Source organism: Colius striatus, chromosome 1 (genome assembly GCF_028858725.1).
Source record: "Colius striatus isolate bColStr4 chromosome 1, bColStr4.1.hap1, whole genome shotgun sequence".
Taxonomy (NCBI): Eukaryota; Metazoa; Chordata; class Aves; order Coliiformes; family Coliidae; genus Colius; species Colius striatus.
In genome coordinates, this window is record NC_084759.1 from 132,116,897 (window position 1) to 132,132,363 (window position 15,467).

The 15,467-nt window shown below is 39.7% G+C and overlaps 1 protein-coding gene across 3 annotated transcripts; it reads left to right on the forward strand.

Annotated features, from left to right (window-relative positions):
- Positions 1-1,921: 1,921 nt before the first annotated feature.
- Positions 1,922-14,847, forward strand: LOC133626716 (C-type lectin domain family 5 member A-like). 3 transcript variants are annotated; one of them, XM_062007540.1, is made up of 8 exons: positions 1,922-2,122; positions 5,710-5,766; positions 9,145-9,234; positions 11,808-11,861; positions 12,594-12,674; positions 12,778-12,914; positions 13,551-13,660; positions 14,256-14,847. In XM_062007540.1, exons 1-8 carry the CDS (start codon positions 2,014-2,016, stop codon positions 14,389-14,391), a joined length of 774 nt encoding a protein of 257 aa, XP_061863524.1. In that variant the 5' UTR covers positions 1,922-2,013; the 3' UTR covers positions 14,392-14,847. The 3 variants fall into 3 exon arrangements, with proteins under 3 accessions (XP_061863524.1, XP_061863531.1, XP_061863539.1); XM_062007547.1 differs by lacking the exon at positions 12,594-12,674; XM_062007555.1 differs by lacking the exon at positions 9,145-9,234.
- The last annotated feature ends 620 nt before the right edge of the window (positions 14,848-15,467 follow it).

Genomic DNA, 15,467 nt, shown 5'->3' on the forward strand with positions numbered 1-15,467 from the left:
GAGAAGAGATCAGCATCTTTCTCTCCATTTTGCTTCCTCAGGAAGCGGTAGAGAGCAAGGAGGTCACCCCTCAGCTTTCTTTTCTTCAAACCACATAAATCCAGTGTCTTTGACGTTCCTTCTAGCCCTTCCACCAGCTTTGCTGCCTTCCTCTGCACATATTGAAGTGCCCTTACATCCTTCTTAAATTGCACTGGTTTTGGCTGGGAAAGAGTTAACTTTCTTCATAGTAGCTAGTATGAGACTGTTTTGGATTTGTGATGAAAACAGTGTTGATAACACAGGGACATTTTGGTCATTGCTGAGCAGTGCTTGCACAGCATCAAGGCTATCTCTGCTTCTCATCCTGCTCTGCCAGTCGGTGGGCACAGGTTGGGAGGGGACAATGAGGACATCTGACCCCAACTTATCCAAGGGATATCACATGGTGTCATGGTCAGCATATAATGCTATGGGAAGAAGGAAGGAGGGGAGATTTGGAGTGATGGTCTTTGTTTTACCAGGACACCATTATGTGTGATGGAACTCCACTTTTCTGGAGATGGCTGAACATCCATCTGCTGATGGGAAGAAATGAATTGATTCCTTGTTTGGCTTTGTTTTGTTTGTATATGAAGCTTTTACTTTACCTATTGAGCTGTCTTTATCTCAGCCTACGAGTTTTCTCACTTTTACCCTTCCGATTCTCTCCACCATCCCACTGGAGGGGGTAGTGTGATTGAGTGTGTGGTGGTTAGTTGCCAGATGGGGTCAAACCATGACAGGCACACAGTATTCAATGTGAGGTCACACTAACACTGAATACAAGGTGGTAATCACCTCTGTTGACCATCTGGTTCTGTTTTGTTTGATGTACTCCTGGATGTGGGTTGCCCTCATGGCTGCCAGGACACATTGCTGACTCACATTGAGCTTGCTGTCAACCAGCAGATCAGGCTGGGTGATTGGGCTTCTCCTGACAGATTATATCTGCAATTAGCACAAAAACTGAATTTGGCACTTGCAGTTGGCAAATGCTGCTGTGAGGTAGGATTTACAACAGTCTCCACATAGCTGCCACCTCCTGCTCTACGAAAGCATTAGTCATAGAATCATACAATTATAGAAACATAGAATGTTAGGGTCGGAAGGGACCTTTAGAGATCATCTAGTCCAACTCCTCTGCAGGTGCAGGTCAACCTACATCAGATCTTATAGGAACATGTCCAGACAGATCTTGAAGACCTCCAAGTAAAGAGACTCCACAACCCCTATAGGTAATTAGTTATGAAGGAATTAAAAACCTGGAAAGCCTGGAGCTTGTCTTCTATTAAATTACCATATTCTAATTGCTGCCTTTGCATATTAAGCACCTTTCACCCTTCCAAATCAGGCAGGACCAATCCCACTTTACGAATCCTCGTTTGACCTCAGAAGTTACCTACAGAGAGGAAGAACATGTTTCTGAGCTGCACAAAATCCATATTTCTCAGGGAACAGCAAGTCAGCTTGTTTCTGGTTTAGAAGAGCTGCGGATATGACCCTGAAGGGTGTCAGGGTCCTGTTTCAGCAACCATATGTACATTTCTTCATGGATCAAGGCAAATGTATCGCGTGTTCAGATGTCTGCTTTTGAGACCACTGCCTTCTGGACTCCCTGGGATGTACTGTGAGTCCACCCTGAGATCTTCACTCTTTTTCCTGGGGCTGGCTTTCAAATCTCTCTACTTTTCTTCTCTGTTGCATTTCATGTAATAGAGCTTGTCTTTTCAAAATGCAAAGGAGGGGCAGTGTGTCAAGACCTGCAAACTAAAAATATTACTGATGCCAAAACCACTTACCCGCAGAGATCATCTCACTAAGTGAGGTCATGACCTTCCAGTTAACACACCACTAACAAAAGATATGTTAGAAGTACATTTCCCTTCTCATTATGAGCACAACAGATGAAAGAACTTCCTCCTGAAGGTTAGCAAGGGGAGGGAGCTATAAGTCGTCCTCAGTCTAGAGTACCACTTTTAAAACAGTGGCAAGATGAAAAAAGGAGATAGGGGAGAAAGAATGTCAGAAAATCTCATTTACTGTGACTTGAATTTGACTGAACCAACCAGGCCCAGACTACAGAAAGTCACTCATGTTCAAGGTAGGTCAATTGTTCTGCACTGAGCTTTCTTTGTATTCTTCAGTCTACCTTCTTTTTTTTGAAAGAGTGCTGTCGTGCACTAAAGCCCCAAAGAGGGCTAAAGAAATGCGAGGAGAACTGCCATAAAAATTGCCTAAGTGGGGTGGCCATGTAGGTTTTTTTTTTAAAAAAAAAAAACAACCAACCAAGGAGGTTGTTACAAGGTCTGCTTTTCATTTGTAAAAGTGCAAGGGTGAAGGAGAGTTTCTTGTGTGATATTAAGAGTAATTTCTATCCATTTTGGGTATTGCTCCAGAGCAGAACACCAATTGTTTCTGAAGCAGGCATGTTCTCATGCAGCGGACTTTGATTTCTGCAGCAAATTGACTAGGAGATTTAGCATCTAATGTTTCTGTTGTTTGTAGCAATCTCAGCATAGCCTCTTCCTGTTTACTGAGCATAGGAGGCATTACTTTGGGTTTTTTCCTTCCTGGCTCTGTGCAAGCTACTTGTTTAATAACTCAAGTATAAAATGTTTTATGGACAGATAAAGTTTGATTTATCATAAAAGATTTTGCAAAATTCTAACATAAAACTCACTTTTCTTTAACACACTAAGAATTATTCCATAAACTTCTGCACTAACTTTAATACATCTGCATAAAATCAAATCTTAAAATAGCAGACATCATATACTTTGTCTCATTTTCTTTTTTCTTCCATTTCTTTTTAACCTTACTATCTCTTTGAAATACTAGTTTCTATTTCTTGCCATCATGTGCTGGTCTAAATTGACAGGCATCCAAAATCGATGCCACCAGATTAAAAGTTCTATTTTCCTTATAAATTAATCCATATACACCTATTTATAGTTTTTATACAGTTTTAATAGCATTTTCTGTGTTTCTCTGCTTATGTTTCTCTCTGAAAAACCCCTATAAACTCTTTTGTTCTAGATATTCACTTAATTTCTCCACAGTATTTCCCAGTGATTCTTCCTGTCATATAGAAAAGAGCTCAAACCCTGTCATCTATCTTCTTTTTTTTTTCCTCCGTTTTGCTGTTTTCTTTGATGGTGGATTCCCTGGATCAAATGCAGTGTTCACAAAGGAATTAATTTAATTCCTTAAGCCAGACTAATGCACTTAAAACCAGAAGATATTAACTCTGTATGGTGATAGAAACAAAGGATCTCAATGCTGTACATCTGGATGGCTTTGAATGTTTTATAAAATTGCAACACCATGTTTCTTTCTTTCTATTCCCTTTTCATATGTTCACTCCCTTCCTTCATCCCCACATGCTTTCTTCCTGTTGTGGTTTAGGTCCACCGGGGAACAAAAGACCACAGTTAGCCTCAACTACCAAAGACCTAAGGATTGTAAAAGGGCAGGGAGAGCTTAATTGCTGCTTAAGGTCCAGGACAAAACAGACCAGGCTACTTGGCTTGGGGAAGATAACAGAAAATAATTTAATGTGACACCAACTAAAACATAACTATAAAACCCCAAAACATAACAAACATAACACAACACAGAGTGGTACGATGATGAAGAGTCCAACCAGGCCTTTAAGAACACCTTCTCCCCACCCCTCCTCTCTTCCTGGGCTCAGAGTCCTGATCCAGGTGTTTCTACCTCCTCCTCTCCCCCCCCCCCCCCCCCCCCACCCCTCCGCCGAAAGGCTCAGGGAGCTTCTGCCATTTGTCTCTCCTCAGGACAGGTGTGCCCCACACCAGTCATAGAATCATAGAATCATAGAATGGTAGGGGTTGGAAGGGACTTTTAGAGATCATCTAGTCCACCCCCTCTGCAGAAGCAGGTCCACCTAGATCAGGTCGGGTGGGTCTTGAAGACCTCCAAGGAAGGAGACTCCACAACCCCTCTGGGCAGCCTGTTCCACTGCTCCAGCTTCATCCCATTACCCCTTGTCCTGTTGCTAGCTACTATAGAAAACGGGGATGTCCCAACCTCCTGACACCCACCCTTTAGATATTTGTAAAAGTTAGTAAGATCTCCCCTCAGTCTCCTCCTCTCCAGGCTGAACATCCCCAGCTCCCACAGCCTTTCCTCATATGAAAGATATTCCAGTCCCCTCATCATCTTGATGGTCCTGCGCTGGACTCTCTCCAGAAGTTCTCTGTCCCTCTTGAGCTGAGGAGCCCAGAACTAGACACAGGACTGCAGATGAGTCCTCACCGGGACAGAGCAGAGGGGAAAAAGAATTTCCCTTGACCTGCTGGCAACACTCTTCTTGATGCATCCCAGGATGCCATTAGCCTTCTTGGCCACGAGGGCACATTGCTGGCTCATGTTTAGCTTATTATCAATCGGAACTCCCAGGTCTCTGCAGAGCTGCTCTTCAGCAGTTCGACCTCCAGCCTGTACTGGTGCATGGGGTAGTTCCTCCCCAGGTGCAGGACTCTGAACTTGTCCTTGTTGAACCTCATGAGGTTCCTCTCCACCCAGCTCTCAAGCTGGTCGAGATTCTGCTGAATGGTAACACAGCCTTCTGGGGAATCAGCTGGTCCTCCCAGTTTGGTGTCATCATTGAACTTGCTGAGGGTACACTCTGTCCCCTCATCCAGGTCATTGATGAAGACGTTGAACAAGACTGGAGACTTGCAGTCCTCCCTCCATGTCTGTGGGGTCCCTCATGCACATGGCAGCCCTGCAAGCGCTGCTCCGACATGCATTTATCCCAAAGGCTGCAGCTCCTTTCTGCCTCTCATGTGGCACTGCTCTGCAGCACACAGAGCTCTCCAGCACGGCCTGTGCCATGGTCGCTTCCTCATACAGTCCCTCGCCCGTCTGAGTGCACTTACATGGAGCTGTTGGTGGCTCTCAGTCCTGTCATGGCCCTGCATGGGTTGCAGGGGTAGAGTCTGCACTCTCGCCACAACTTGCAGAGGGGTCTCTGGTATGGTGCTCCTCCTTCCTTCCTCCTTCTCTGTGGGCTCCATGTGGTCACCTCCATCTTGTATCACTCTTACACCTCCTGGCAGCACTTCAAATTCCCATCCCTAAATAGTGATCGCCCAGCCAGGCCGGAGGTGGGTCTGAACCCAGGAGCTGGGAGAGAGTCCAAAACCTCTTTACCTGTTCTTCACTGCAACCTCCTCCCCCTGTTACCAAGCTGATCCTTGCTAAACCATGACACTTCCATACTCATTTGTATTTATTATCTGCAGATATTAGAATAGCTTTCACTTTTCTCACTATTTTATCGTTAACTAGCAACCCCTTCAAATTTAGCCTGATGTACAGTTTTCAGGTTTGCTTCTATGTTGTAGCTGTTTCCAGTGCTCAACATATGGATGTAAACCAGTTAAGACAATCAGGCAACCTGAGACATTTCTTTCCACTTCTGTTTTTATATAAAATGCATGTGCATGCATCCATGTCTCCTGTGCTACTGTCTGCACTGAATATAAACCAAATCTATTTCTGCCTACAGCAAGTCCTCTGAGGTGTGAGTGCAAAAATATTATTCAAGCATAAACACAGTCACAGTTGCTGCCATTTGTTTAGCATTTCTCATAAATTCAGTAATTAGTTTCATTTGTTTCTCACCTTTGCCTGTTCTCTATTGTTTTTGCCTCATTTTAGATTCTACATACACAGAAGTGAAAGTGCAACCCCTAGACACAAATGTCACATCATATGGTGAGTTTTAGCTATCTGATAAATTCACATGAATTTAAACAATGGGAGAAGAGGAAGCCACTGGCTATTTTCCAAATATGCATGTGAGAGACAGGAAGTTAACTGTGATCTTCACATGGCCAGAGTGAGTGCAGTTGATATGTTGTGTTATATGCAATGTAGCCCAGCCTCCTGCCTACAGCAGTGAGATATGAATAGGAAGAGATAAGCACATGTGATATCTTTCTGTAATACTTTTACATTTATACATCTACTCAGGAACTTCCTGATGTGTTTCTATTTATGTACTCTTAGTAGATTTCTCTTCTACAAACTTGTCTGATCTCTCCTTGGCTCTATACACAGCCCTAATTTTTACAACATCCTTTGATGAGGGGATCACTGGTCTTTTTTATCATTTCATGAAGAAGCATCTGCATTTTTTTTACTCTGAACTGGCCTCCTGTTAGTTTCTGTTGATGTTCCCTGAAAGAGACAGTAAGCAGACAAACCTTATCCAAAGTCTCTATAACACTCTGGATTTTATATAACTCTGACACAGCTTCTTCTTAGTAATCTCTTTTTCAAATTGCACAAAAGTAGTCTAAACCATCACTTGCTGCTTCTCTTCTTTGAACTTTTTGAAAAGGTGCATGCATCTTTGAAGGAAGAGGTGAATCATGGGTTTATAAAACCATCTGTCAGACAAAACATTACAGATTTTTGTTTGTTTTCCTTCTCAAAAATTCCTAATGGAGGCTGTAGAGTCTTCATTAGGAGATATTCAAAAGCTGACTGTGCATACTCCTGGACAATTTTCTCTAGCTGGCAGCACTTAAGCAGGGAAATTGGACTAGGTGATCAGAAAAGGTCACTTCCAACCTAAATGATTCTCTGACTGTCTAGTTAGGACAGCAGCCCTGAAGTTCACAGATGTTCTCTAGAACATTTTTCATTTTTAGTGGTTAATTATCATTGGTTCTTTTACTTCCTAGTTCCTGGGTGCAAAGATAGTTTTAAGAATGGGATTACAAAACAGCATTAGTAATCCAGCTGTCTCACATCTATTGTGTCTTGGAATTTGTTCTTACCCAGTCAACCCTGCTACAAAGAATTAATTTAGCTAGTCTATTATGACTTTTGAATGCTTCCTGGATAGTCTATCATCCACTAGCCTACAGATCTCCAGCAAGACACTTTCTTTTGATGTGTTTGAAACATATGTGTTTTCTTTCTCAAGTTCTTTTCTGTCTAATTGTTTTTTCTTATATATATAATCTTTGATCTTCCATGGTTTTGACACTTTTTATTTTCTTAATTTTATTGACAACAGCTATGGAAAGTTAAAAATCTGCTACTAACAGCTGTGTCAACTTCCCTTTTTCCTGTTCCCAGGTCACTCTTAATAGATGCCCTGTATTGGCCATGTTTTGTCAGGATGATATCCTTCAATAATATACGATCTGTCTGAATGGATTTCATTCTCTCTTAGCCATCCTTTTCATCTTCTTTTTAATCACTCTTTCCTTCCTGTAGTTCCTCTCTTTTACTCATTAATACTTTATTTTTCCTTATGTACTCCCTCAAATACATAGTGTATTGGGATGCCATTCAGTTACCTAACCAGAGCTATCCAGAGTCATCTGGGAAGTATCAAAACATTTTGTTTAGCTTCAGTATGCAAACCTGGAAGGCCACAGATGCTTGGAAGTCCTGTATAATATCTTCCAGTTATCTGATGCCCTAGGGTATTCCAGGTCTTTCCATCTTATTTTTCAGGCTTCTAGTATATGTGTAGAAGCAGGTGTACCATAGCTGTTGTTTGCTTCTCAGATTATTTAAATTACAGTCAGTTTTGCATTTTCTGCTTGACTGTTTCTACACTCTGATCCTTCCTTTTCCTGAGGATTCATAGGTTTCAGAGTCATAGATAATGCTAAAGCCCATGTCACCTTCTTTTTCTCGATTTTGAGAGTTACTTAGAACCTTCAGCCCCTGCCAGCTTGCACTTATTAATTTAAAAGTTATTTTAAATCTTCTAGATATCATGTCCAGTAACTTGATTTCTTTATAGTTAAGATGAAATTTGTTCCTCCAGAGTGTTTGAACACTCTGCACCAAATGTGTCCCAGATTCCCGAAGCCTTAGAAATCTGTATCCTTACCCCATTTTCTCAGACAGGTGTTAAAATGCTGCCCTTTCTTTTCTCCTTCCAATCCTCCATAAGGTACTGGGGCCATATCTGGAATTACTACCTTACGATTCCTGACCACCAGCTTCCTTCCTATAAGCTTCCATTTTGCCACTGAAACTTCTCTCCACCCTTCTAAATCTTCTTGATAACCATATGGACTAATGTATCCATAGATAGTTTGCACTTATCAAATAAACTTGTTGATAAGCTCAACCAACATGTTTTCAGGGTGTAACTATTTCCTGACCAAACGTCCTCAGGCATAAAACCTTCTTCTTGAGTGTTTTCTTCTTTCAAACTCTGTTTTAAAATCAGACTACTTTAATACTGTACTAAGTATGTCAGTTTCTTAGCATTTCAGTAAGTCCCACAGTAATACACAAGTAGGTGTGAAAATTACGTTACTGAACAGATCAGTTATTCATCTTACAGTTAGGATGAAGATTCAGAATGGCTTCTTCATTTATCTAAAATCATTTACTTTACAGAGCAAGACTAATAGCAGTAAAAACCTCACTCTGGTTTTTAGATCCTAGTTATCACCCAGATGTCATAAACTGAAAGGAAGAAGTAGATGCTCTAGCAGATACATGAAGCAAGAAGGGATAGAAGCGATCCTTTACATTTTAATTCAGCATCTAATGAGTCCAGTCAGACAATGAACATACTATTCATCCCCTTTTGGACTTCCTTGTGTTCTGTAGCAACTAGCCAGCATCCACTGAATTAGCAGACAAACAAATATCACAAGCTTCTTCTTGAAGTAAACCCTGAACAAAAGTCCATAAACAACAGTCAGACAGAAAGAGGAGACAGTTAAACTCCTCTGAAAAAAATCCACTTTGTTGAGGAGCGTGACATGGCAGCACCTTTATCTCATAGGCTGATTGAATTTTTCTTTCATAGTATTTTGAGAGACCAGACAAGGATCCCAGTGACCATTTAACTATAGTGTCAAATGCAGTAGAATTGTACAAAGTATTCTAAGCAATAGTAGAACAGTTCAGGTTAAAAGTCTGTTGTGGAAAAAATAAAAAGTGTCCACAGACTATTGCCAGAAAACCAAACATCTGAATGGAAAGGACCAAAAGGCTTTTTCTTACCTTGAGTTGTCTCATTGCAAATCTGAAAAGGGCATCTTTGAATGAAGATGAATATTTCCTTTTCCAGTTTTTCCCCTAATCTTTATGTTTTCCTACCTGTAGGTAAAATCTATTGCTCCAGAACACAAGTGGCTGTGTTGATCGCTGTGATAGTCTTCATTCTGGTCTTAATAGTGTGTCTGATACTCCTATGTAAGTCCTGATAAAAATGTAAAAACTGCAATTAATTTGTGACTCTCACCCACTGACTGATATGTAAGTTACAGCATCTAAAACCAGTAGCAACAGAAGATTAGTTTGAAGTCACAGGACAATAGTTTTTAGCCAACTCTGACTGTAAGAGGAACTCTGTAAAAGAGTCAAGTGGTCTGAAAGTTTAAAATTCCAAAAGAAAAAAAGCCAAAACCCAATTAAAAAACAGATGTTCAAACAATACATAATTTATTATACAAATGTTTTGAAGAAACAAAGATTAAATAGTGCCTATTAGTATGATGATTGCTATCCATGAGATAATTTTAAGATGATCTATATAACTGAGATGTCCACAACACCAAAAATCTTTAAATACATATGTATAAAAGCTCATTCAAAAGAGGTAGCTATGTCACAATTTAAAGAAATTTGTTTGTACCTTTCTCAAATAAAAGCTTAATACTAGAGTGCATAACAATCTTTCAACTACATAAAAGAGCATTCTTATCTCCAGAAGCAAAAAAAAAAAATAACTGAACCATGAGATACTTCCCTTTGAATATTTTTTGAGGAATCATTTTTAAGTTTCAGATGTGATTGCTTGTTTATTTTCATCCTTTGATAGTTGAGCAAGCTTGAGAAGTTTCCACACTTAAGCCCCAGAATTTGCCACCTACTCAGAGATGCACATGGAGAAACTCTTTGTGAAAAAATACCAAAATCTTTGATCCATGGAACTTAAAAAATAGAGTTAGGGGAGGTAATTTTTTTTTCAAGGCATGGAGTAAAGGACAGATATCTGATAGTGCTCCGATCTCTATAAAATGTAAAATACCAGAGGAAGAGCATTAAAAAAAACAAAACCAAAAAACAAATTCACAACACAACGAAGTGAAATTACCAGCATTTATCAGAGCTTTAAATCAGGAATTGAGTGAAGAGTCAGTAGATTGATTCAGGTTTGTCTTCTGTTATAGTTACTTTGTTGGATTCAATACTACCTCAGTGAACTGAAAAAATGCTCCTAAGAAATTTGAGATGTAGATCAAACTTGAAAAATCAAATTAGGTTTTAATTTCAATAGCATATATTTTTCACTTGTATTCCAAATTAAAACTATTGCTATTTCGACTATTTTATTTCTGAATTTTAATTTTGTAGGAGTTAGTTTTCCATATAGTTTTGTTTTGCCAAATATACTATTGTTGACAAACACCTTGTTTAAATGAACTAAAATGTCACCTCATATACTAAGGACTTCAGGGTATATGTACAAGCTAGTATTTCAAGCTTCCAGAGGCCTGGGCTCTCAGTAGAACCTGTCGTCTTCATCTTCTAAAATGAAATGGTCCCAATATTTGTTCATATTATGTTTCTGAGAACTTTTCCTGAAGAGTAAATTCTGTTTCTTCCTCTTTCAAACATGTGGTTGTTTCTTCAGGCTTCTCAGTCCTCAGCTTTAACTTCTTTGTTTCCACCGCAATTGTATGCTTTAATCCCTAAAATGAACAGGACAAATCATACAATTTAGTCTCCACAAAATTAGACTTTTATTGATAAACTTTGATCTTTGAATTGTAAATGCAAAAACTCTATTATACATTGCCACAATTTGGATTTTGAAACTTTTTTCTCACAATTCCAAAAGTCTAGTTCTTGCTTGCTATAGGGGAAAAAAAGTAGATTAGTAGGACTTCCTAGGCAATGTATTTTTGAATTCTATACTGGCATTTCCAATTCATGTTCCAGCAATTTGTAAAAAAGTAGTTCAATAGCTGTTTTGCACCAGAAGATGGCAGGTCATTACAAATCCATTACAAAAACAGGCCCTCAGACTCCGTAACATATTACTTAAAATGCTACTCGTTAGAACAAATACTATAAAGAAAGATAGGACAATATAGAAAGTTCTAGGTCCCTTCAGATGCTAGGAACCCCGAGCAAAATTACAGAAGCAAAAAACTTGGTCCAGTGGCTCTGTTTTCTGGGAAAGTATAAACATTTCCTAAAATAATGCTGTTATTTCCTTCTTATTTCCTGTTATCACTCACTGTCTGGGTCTAGGCTTAGAGAAGGAGCTGATTAATACTCTGTAACAAAATAGAGATTAATTTATGCTGCTGCTCAGTTTGGAGTCTTTTAAGGTCCTTGAAATTGTTCTGGATGTTTTTGGCAATAATGCTTCTGAAACCTTGATGATCTACATATAAAACTTTAACAAGGTATGGAAGATACCTTTTTTCAAGGAAGGTAAGAGGTCAAAATTGCCACTTTCCATGTTGATAGTTGCAGTTAGAATGCTTTTGGGTAGTAATACAACTATAGCTAGTCATCAGGTAATAAAAATAAATTTATCAGCCTTCCTCCACAGTCAATTTTTCTGGGAGTCGAAAGCATATTTTGTTTCAGAGTCAGATTGATTGAGTTTTTTTTCAATGGATGAACAAAAAGGTGAGAAGTAGACATGTTATGTGGGGTGTTGGCGAGGGCCAAAGAGGTCCAGAAATGTTCTGACAGTATATGGCAAAATGATCAGCCATTCAGAGCAGTAATTGTATTCTTATTTCCAGACTTTCCAACTGCAAGCAGGACATCTCACTCAAAAACCAATGAAAAGGCACTGGGTAGGTAATATTATGTCACTCAAAAAGCACTTTCCAGAAGCCTGTTACATTGTCTTTTACGCAGAGTGGAGGGGTGAATGTCTAGGTTTTGTTCGGAAGAAAAACAAACAAACAAAATATGACATCTCAGGAATAAACAATCTTATCCTGTACTCTCATAGGATGAACACTCAAGGCTAGAGATGTTTCACATTGGCCTCTTCTTTAAAAGCAGTGCTTGGTCACCACTGCATGGATGGATGCATTACTGTTTCAAAAGGGAAGAACTCGTTACTCTCTCATGCTAGTACAGAGGAGCCTATGGCTAGGTGAATACACATGAATATAACGGTCCCTTTCATATCACAGTATTGTAATAAACACGGTGGATCAATGTACATGTACTGTTTTTCAAATATCCCTCCATTCCAAGCAATTTAACCAAGCGAAGTTCCCTTTTTGGGGTTTAGGAACTGCTGAATAACCAACGAAACTATACCACACAGTCCCTGTCTCCCTGAATCATATTACCTTTCCCAGGTTCCATTCTCTGTTCATATCAGTACCTTGCCTGGTAATGGAGAGAAATGCTCTTTCTTTCAGTAGCATCACTATTACTGTATCTTGCAGCAGGCAAATAAGACATTTGAAAACTGAAAGCTGCTTTTTGCCCTGACCATTTCTCTTGAAGTCTCCTGATTTAAAAAGCTGGATAATTTTCTCTGTGATTCTACTTCTCTTACTCATACCTAGTGACTCCTAAAATGGTATTAGCTACAGAGACTGGCAAGGATCCTCGGTGGTCTGGTGAAAATTATGATCAGGACCACACAGGTACTTTTCTGTCTATGGTTTACTCTCTTCCTTTTCTTTTGCAATGGGATCCTTTAACTAATATAAACATGGGTTTTTCTGCACCTGCTCTTCCCTCCTGCAGGCTGCCCTCACGACTGGAAAAAAAATGGGCAAAAATGCTACTTCTTTTCTGAAAAAAAATATGACTGGAATGCCTCCCGTAAAGAATGTCAAGACATGAAGTCAGACCTGGTGATCATTGACAACAAGAATGAACTAGTGAGAACTAAATTCATGGGATTTCTTCTAGGGTTGCTTGACCTGTATACCAAAGGGCTGATGATGTGAAGACACACTTGGTGTCTTCTCATGTTAGATGTCTCTGGGTGTCTATAACCTAGCCATATACACCAAACACCTCTCTATGGTAGCAGACTTCTTCACGGTAAGATGCAACTTGGTCATTGAAGTCTTGCATCTGGAAGCTTCTCTCCCAAGCACACTTCCATGGGAAAAAGAAAACTCTCAGCCTAGCTGACACATTTTAAAGGGATTTAGCACACAAACCAAGACCGAGCAAGTCAAATAGGGACTTCTTTGTGAGACCTTTGACAAAACTGGAAAATCCCCAGGTATCAAGTCATGCCTGGCTATCTACAATGTATAGATTTAATTGTATCACAAGTGTATTATTCTATTTACTCTGTTCCTCAGAAGTCCCATAGAGGTAAGATTAAATAAAAATTGATACATTCAGCCTCTGAAGCTGATGTGTCACAGATGTGATTGAGAAGATATAGTTCTACAGATGCCCACTGAACTTTCTTTGTTGGCTTTTTAGCACTAAGCTTTCTGTGTACCTTTGGTGAAGAAAATATAATTTTAATGTATTATCATTGTTTGTTTCCTTTCTAGAATTATCTCATTTCACAATCAAGAGGTCATTACTACTTACTTGGTCTCATGTACTCTAACAGTGAGGAGAAATGGAAGTGGATTAACAACACGGAACACAGGAGTGAACTGTAAGCTTATTGCACCAAGACATTCTGATGCAATGTCTGGAAACAGTAAAAAAAAAAAAAAAAAAAAGAAAGAAAAAAAAAGAGAGAGAGGGAGAAAAGCCAACAACAGGGAGTACAAGGAAGATCAGGGATAGCAATTCCTAGGAACCTGATTACATGAAATTAGGGACTTTAGCACATCCCTGTGACAAGTCAAAGGAAGCCTGTAAGTCATGTGGGAACATCAGGATGGCAGGAGAAGACACAGCTGGTAGAGAAGGAGGAACCTGACTAGATGGGATTCAGTGGAGAAGAAAGAATATACCAGGCAGGGACAAGGGAGAATGCAATGTTAGCACTGCGGAATAGAGGTTATCAAAGAAGAGGAAGGTCTCTAGATGGAAAAGCATAGCCCATATACTTTTGCTGAGGTCTAAGGAACAAAATTGAGGAATGGGAGGGAGACACCAAGAAGACATCTTCTAATCTTACTGAAAAGAATATAACTTGGCAGCAAGGCCAGGTGCCACTTTTTCTTTCATGAAAGTGATACTGACTGCATTGCATCCAGATAGGTCAGGAGTGCAATTAAAACTGACTTTCTCTCCCTATTCAGGTTTGATATAAAAACAACATATTCTGACTATTTCTGTGCTGTTATTGGACATGAAAAAATAGAAACTGCATCTTGCAATGGATCTTCAACAACACAAAATATGTGTGAAAAAGCTACAAGTATTTCAGAACGGTAGAAGGAAGGCTGAAAAGAAGAAATCCAGGCAGGAATGTAATCCCCATTACATGGTGGGTGGGATTTGTCTCATTTATCTTCAGCTGCCTAAGTATCTAGTCAAAGAGACTCTTGTAGACTCCTTCAAGCTTAGCACACTCTTTCCCAAGATGGATGTCCCTCTATACACAGGCTGGATGGATCTCCCTGCACAGGAGCCTGCACTTTCACATATTAGGAGTCTGCGTGACTTGCTTATGTCAGATACCTGACAATTGGCCAGATGCTGTCAGGTGATATGAGTCCAGTCTCAGTGAAAGGTGTAATCTCAAACAGATTCTTTCTCTCAGAGATGGTATTTTTTATACACACACACACACACACACACACACACACACACACACAAATGTTTGTTCACAAAGTTATCCTTTTCTTATATTTTTATCTGAGTTTTTAAATAAACCTAACGTTTACAGCCTGGGATTCTTTGACTATCTTTTGGCATGCCCATTGCAAGGAAATGGTGAAACATTTCACACTAACTCTGACTTGGTCAGTCTCATCGTGATGCAAAGGATAGGGCATCCCAGACCAATTCAAATGTAACCTCAGAGCATCTCTGATTGGTGCTTGCAGAGAATTACAAGGCTAGTTTTAATTCTTTACAGAGTTGAGCAATAGGCTGTCACTCATTTGGATAGGTCAGGCTGACAGTGTCAGCATCCCAGGGCACATCCTAGACTCACGGCAAGCTCCATTAGTGACTGTTATCAAAAAGAACCTGTGATTGAAGGACACTTCCAAGAGAAATTCCTCAGGTCTCATTCTATTTTCATAGACCTACATCCCAGTTTGTTTCAAGCAAAATGTGACCTTTAGTGGATTAACTGGGTTACTCTGCTTGCTTACTGGGGTGATATTCCTCCAGCTACACTCCTCTAATTGGTAAGATTTGTTTCCTCTACTTTTAGCTGTGATGCCACTAACATAAAACCATGATTTCCATGCAGTTCTCTCCCTGCCCAGTTTGATTTTAGTGGACACTATCATTATCAACTATCAATATTAACAGCTAAGTGACTGAGTACATGCTGAAGA

What these genes read in the sequence shown, in the direction of transcription:
- LOC133626716 (XM_062007540.1), top strand. Translation starts at nt 2,014, where the DNA reads ATGAAAAAAGGAGATAGGGGAGAAAGAATGTCAGAAAATCTCATTTAC. An exon ending in TTATGATCAGGACCACACAG is followed by an intron (nt 12,675 to 12,777) that starts GTACTTTTCTGT and finishes TCCCTCCTGCAG; the next exon opens with GCTGCCCTCACGACTGGAAA. An exon ending in ACGGAACACAGGAGTGAACT is followed by an intron (nt 13,661 to 14,255) that starts GTAAGCTTATTG and finishes CTCCCTATTCAG; the next exon opens with GTTTGATATAAAAACAACAT.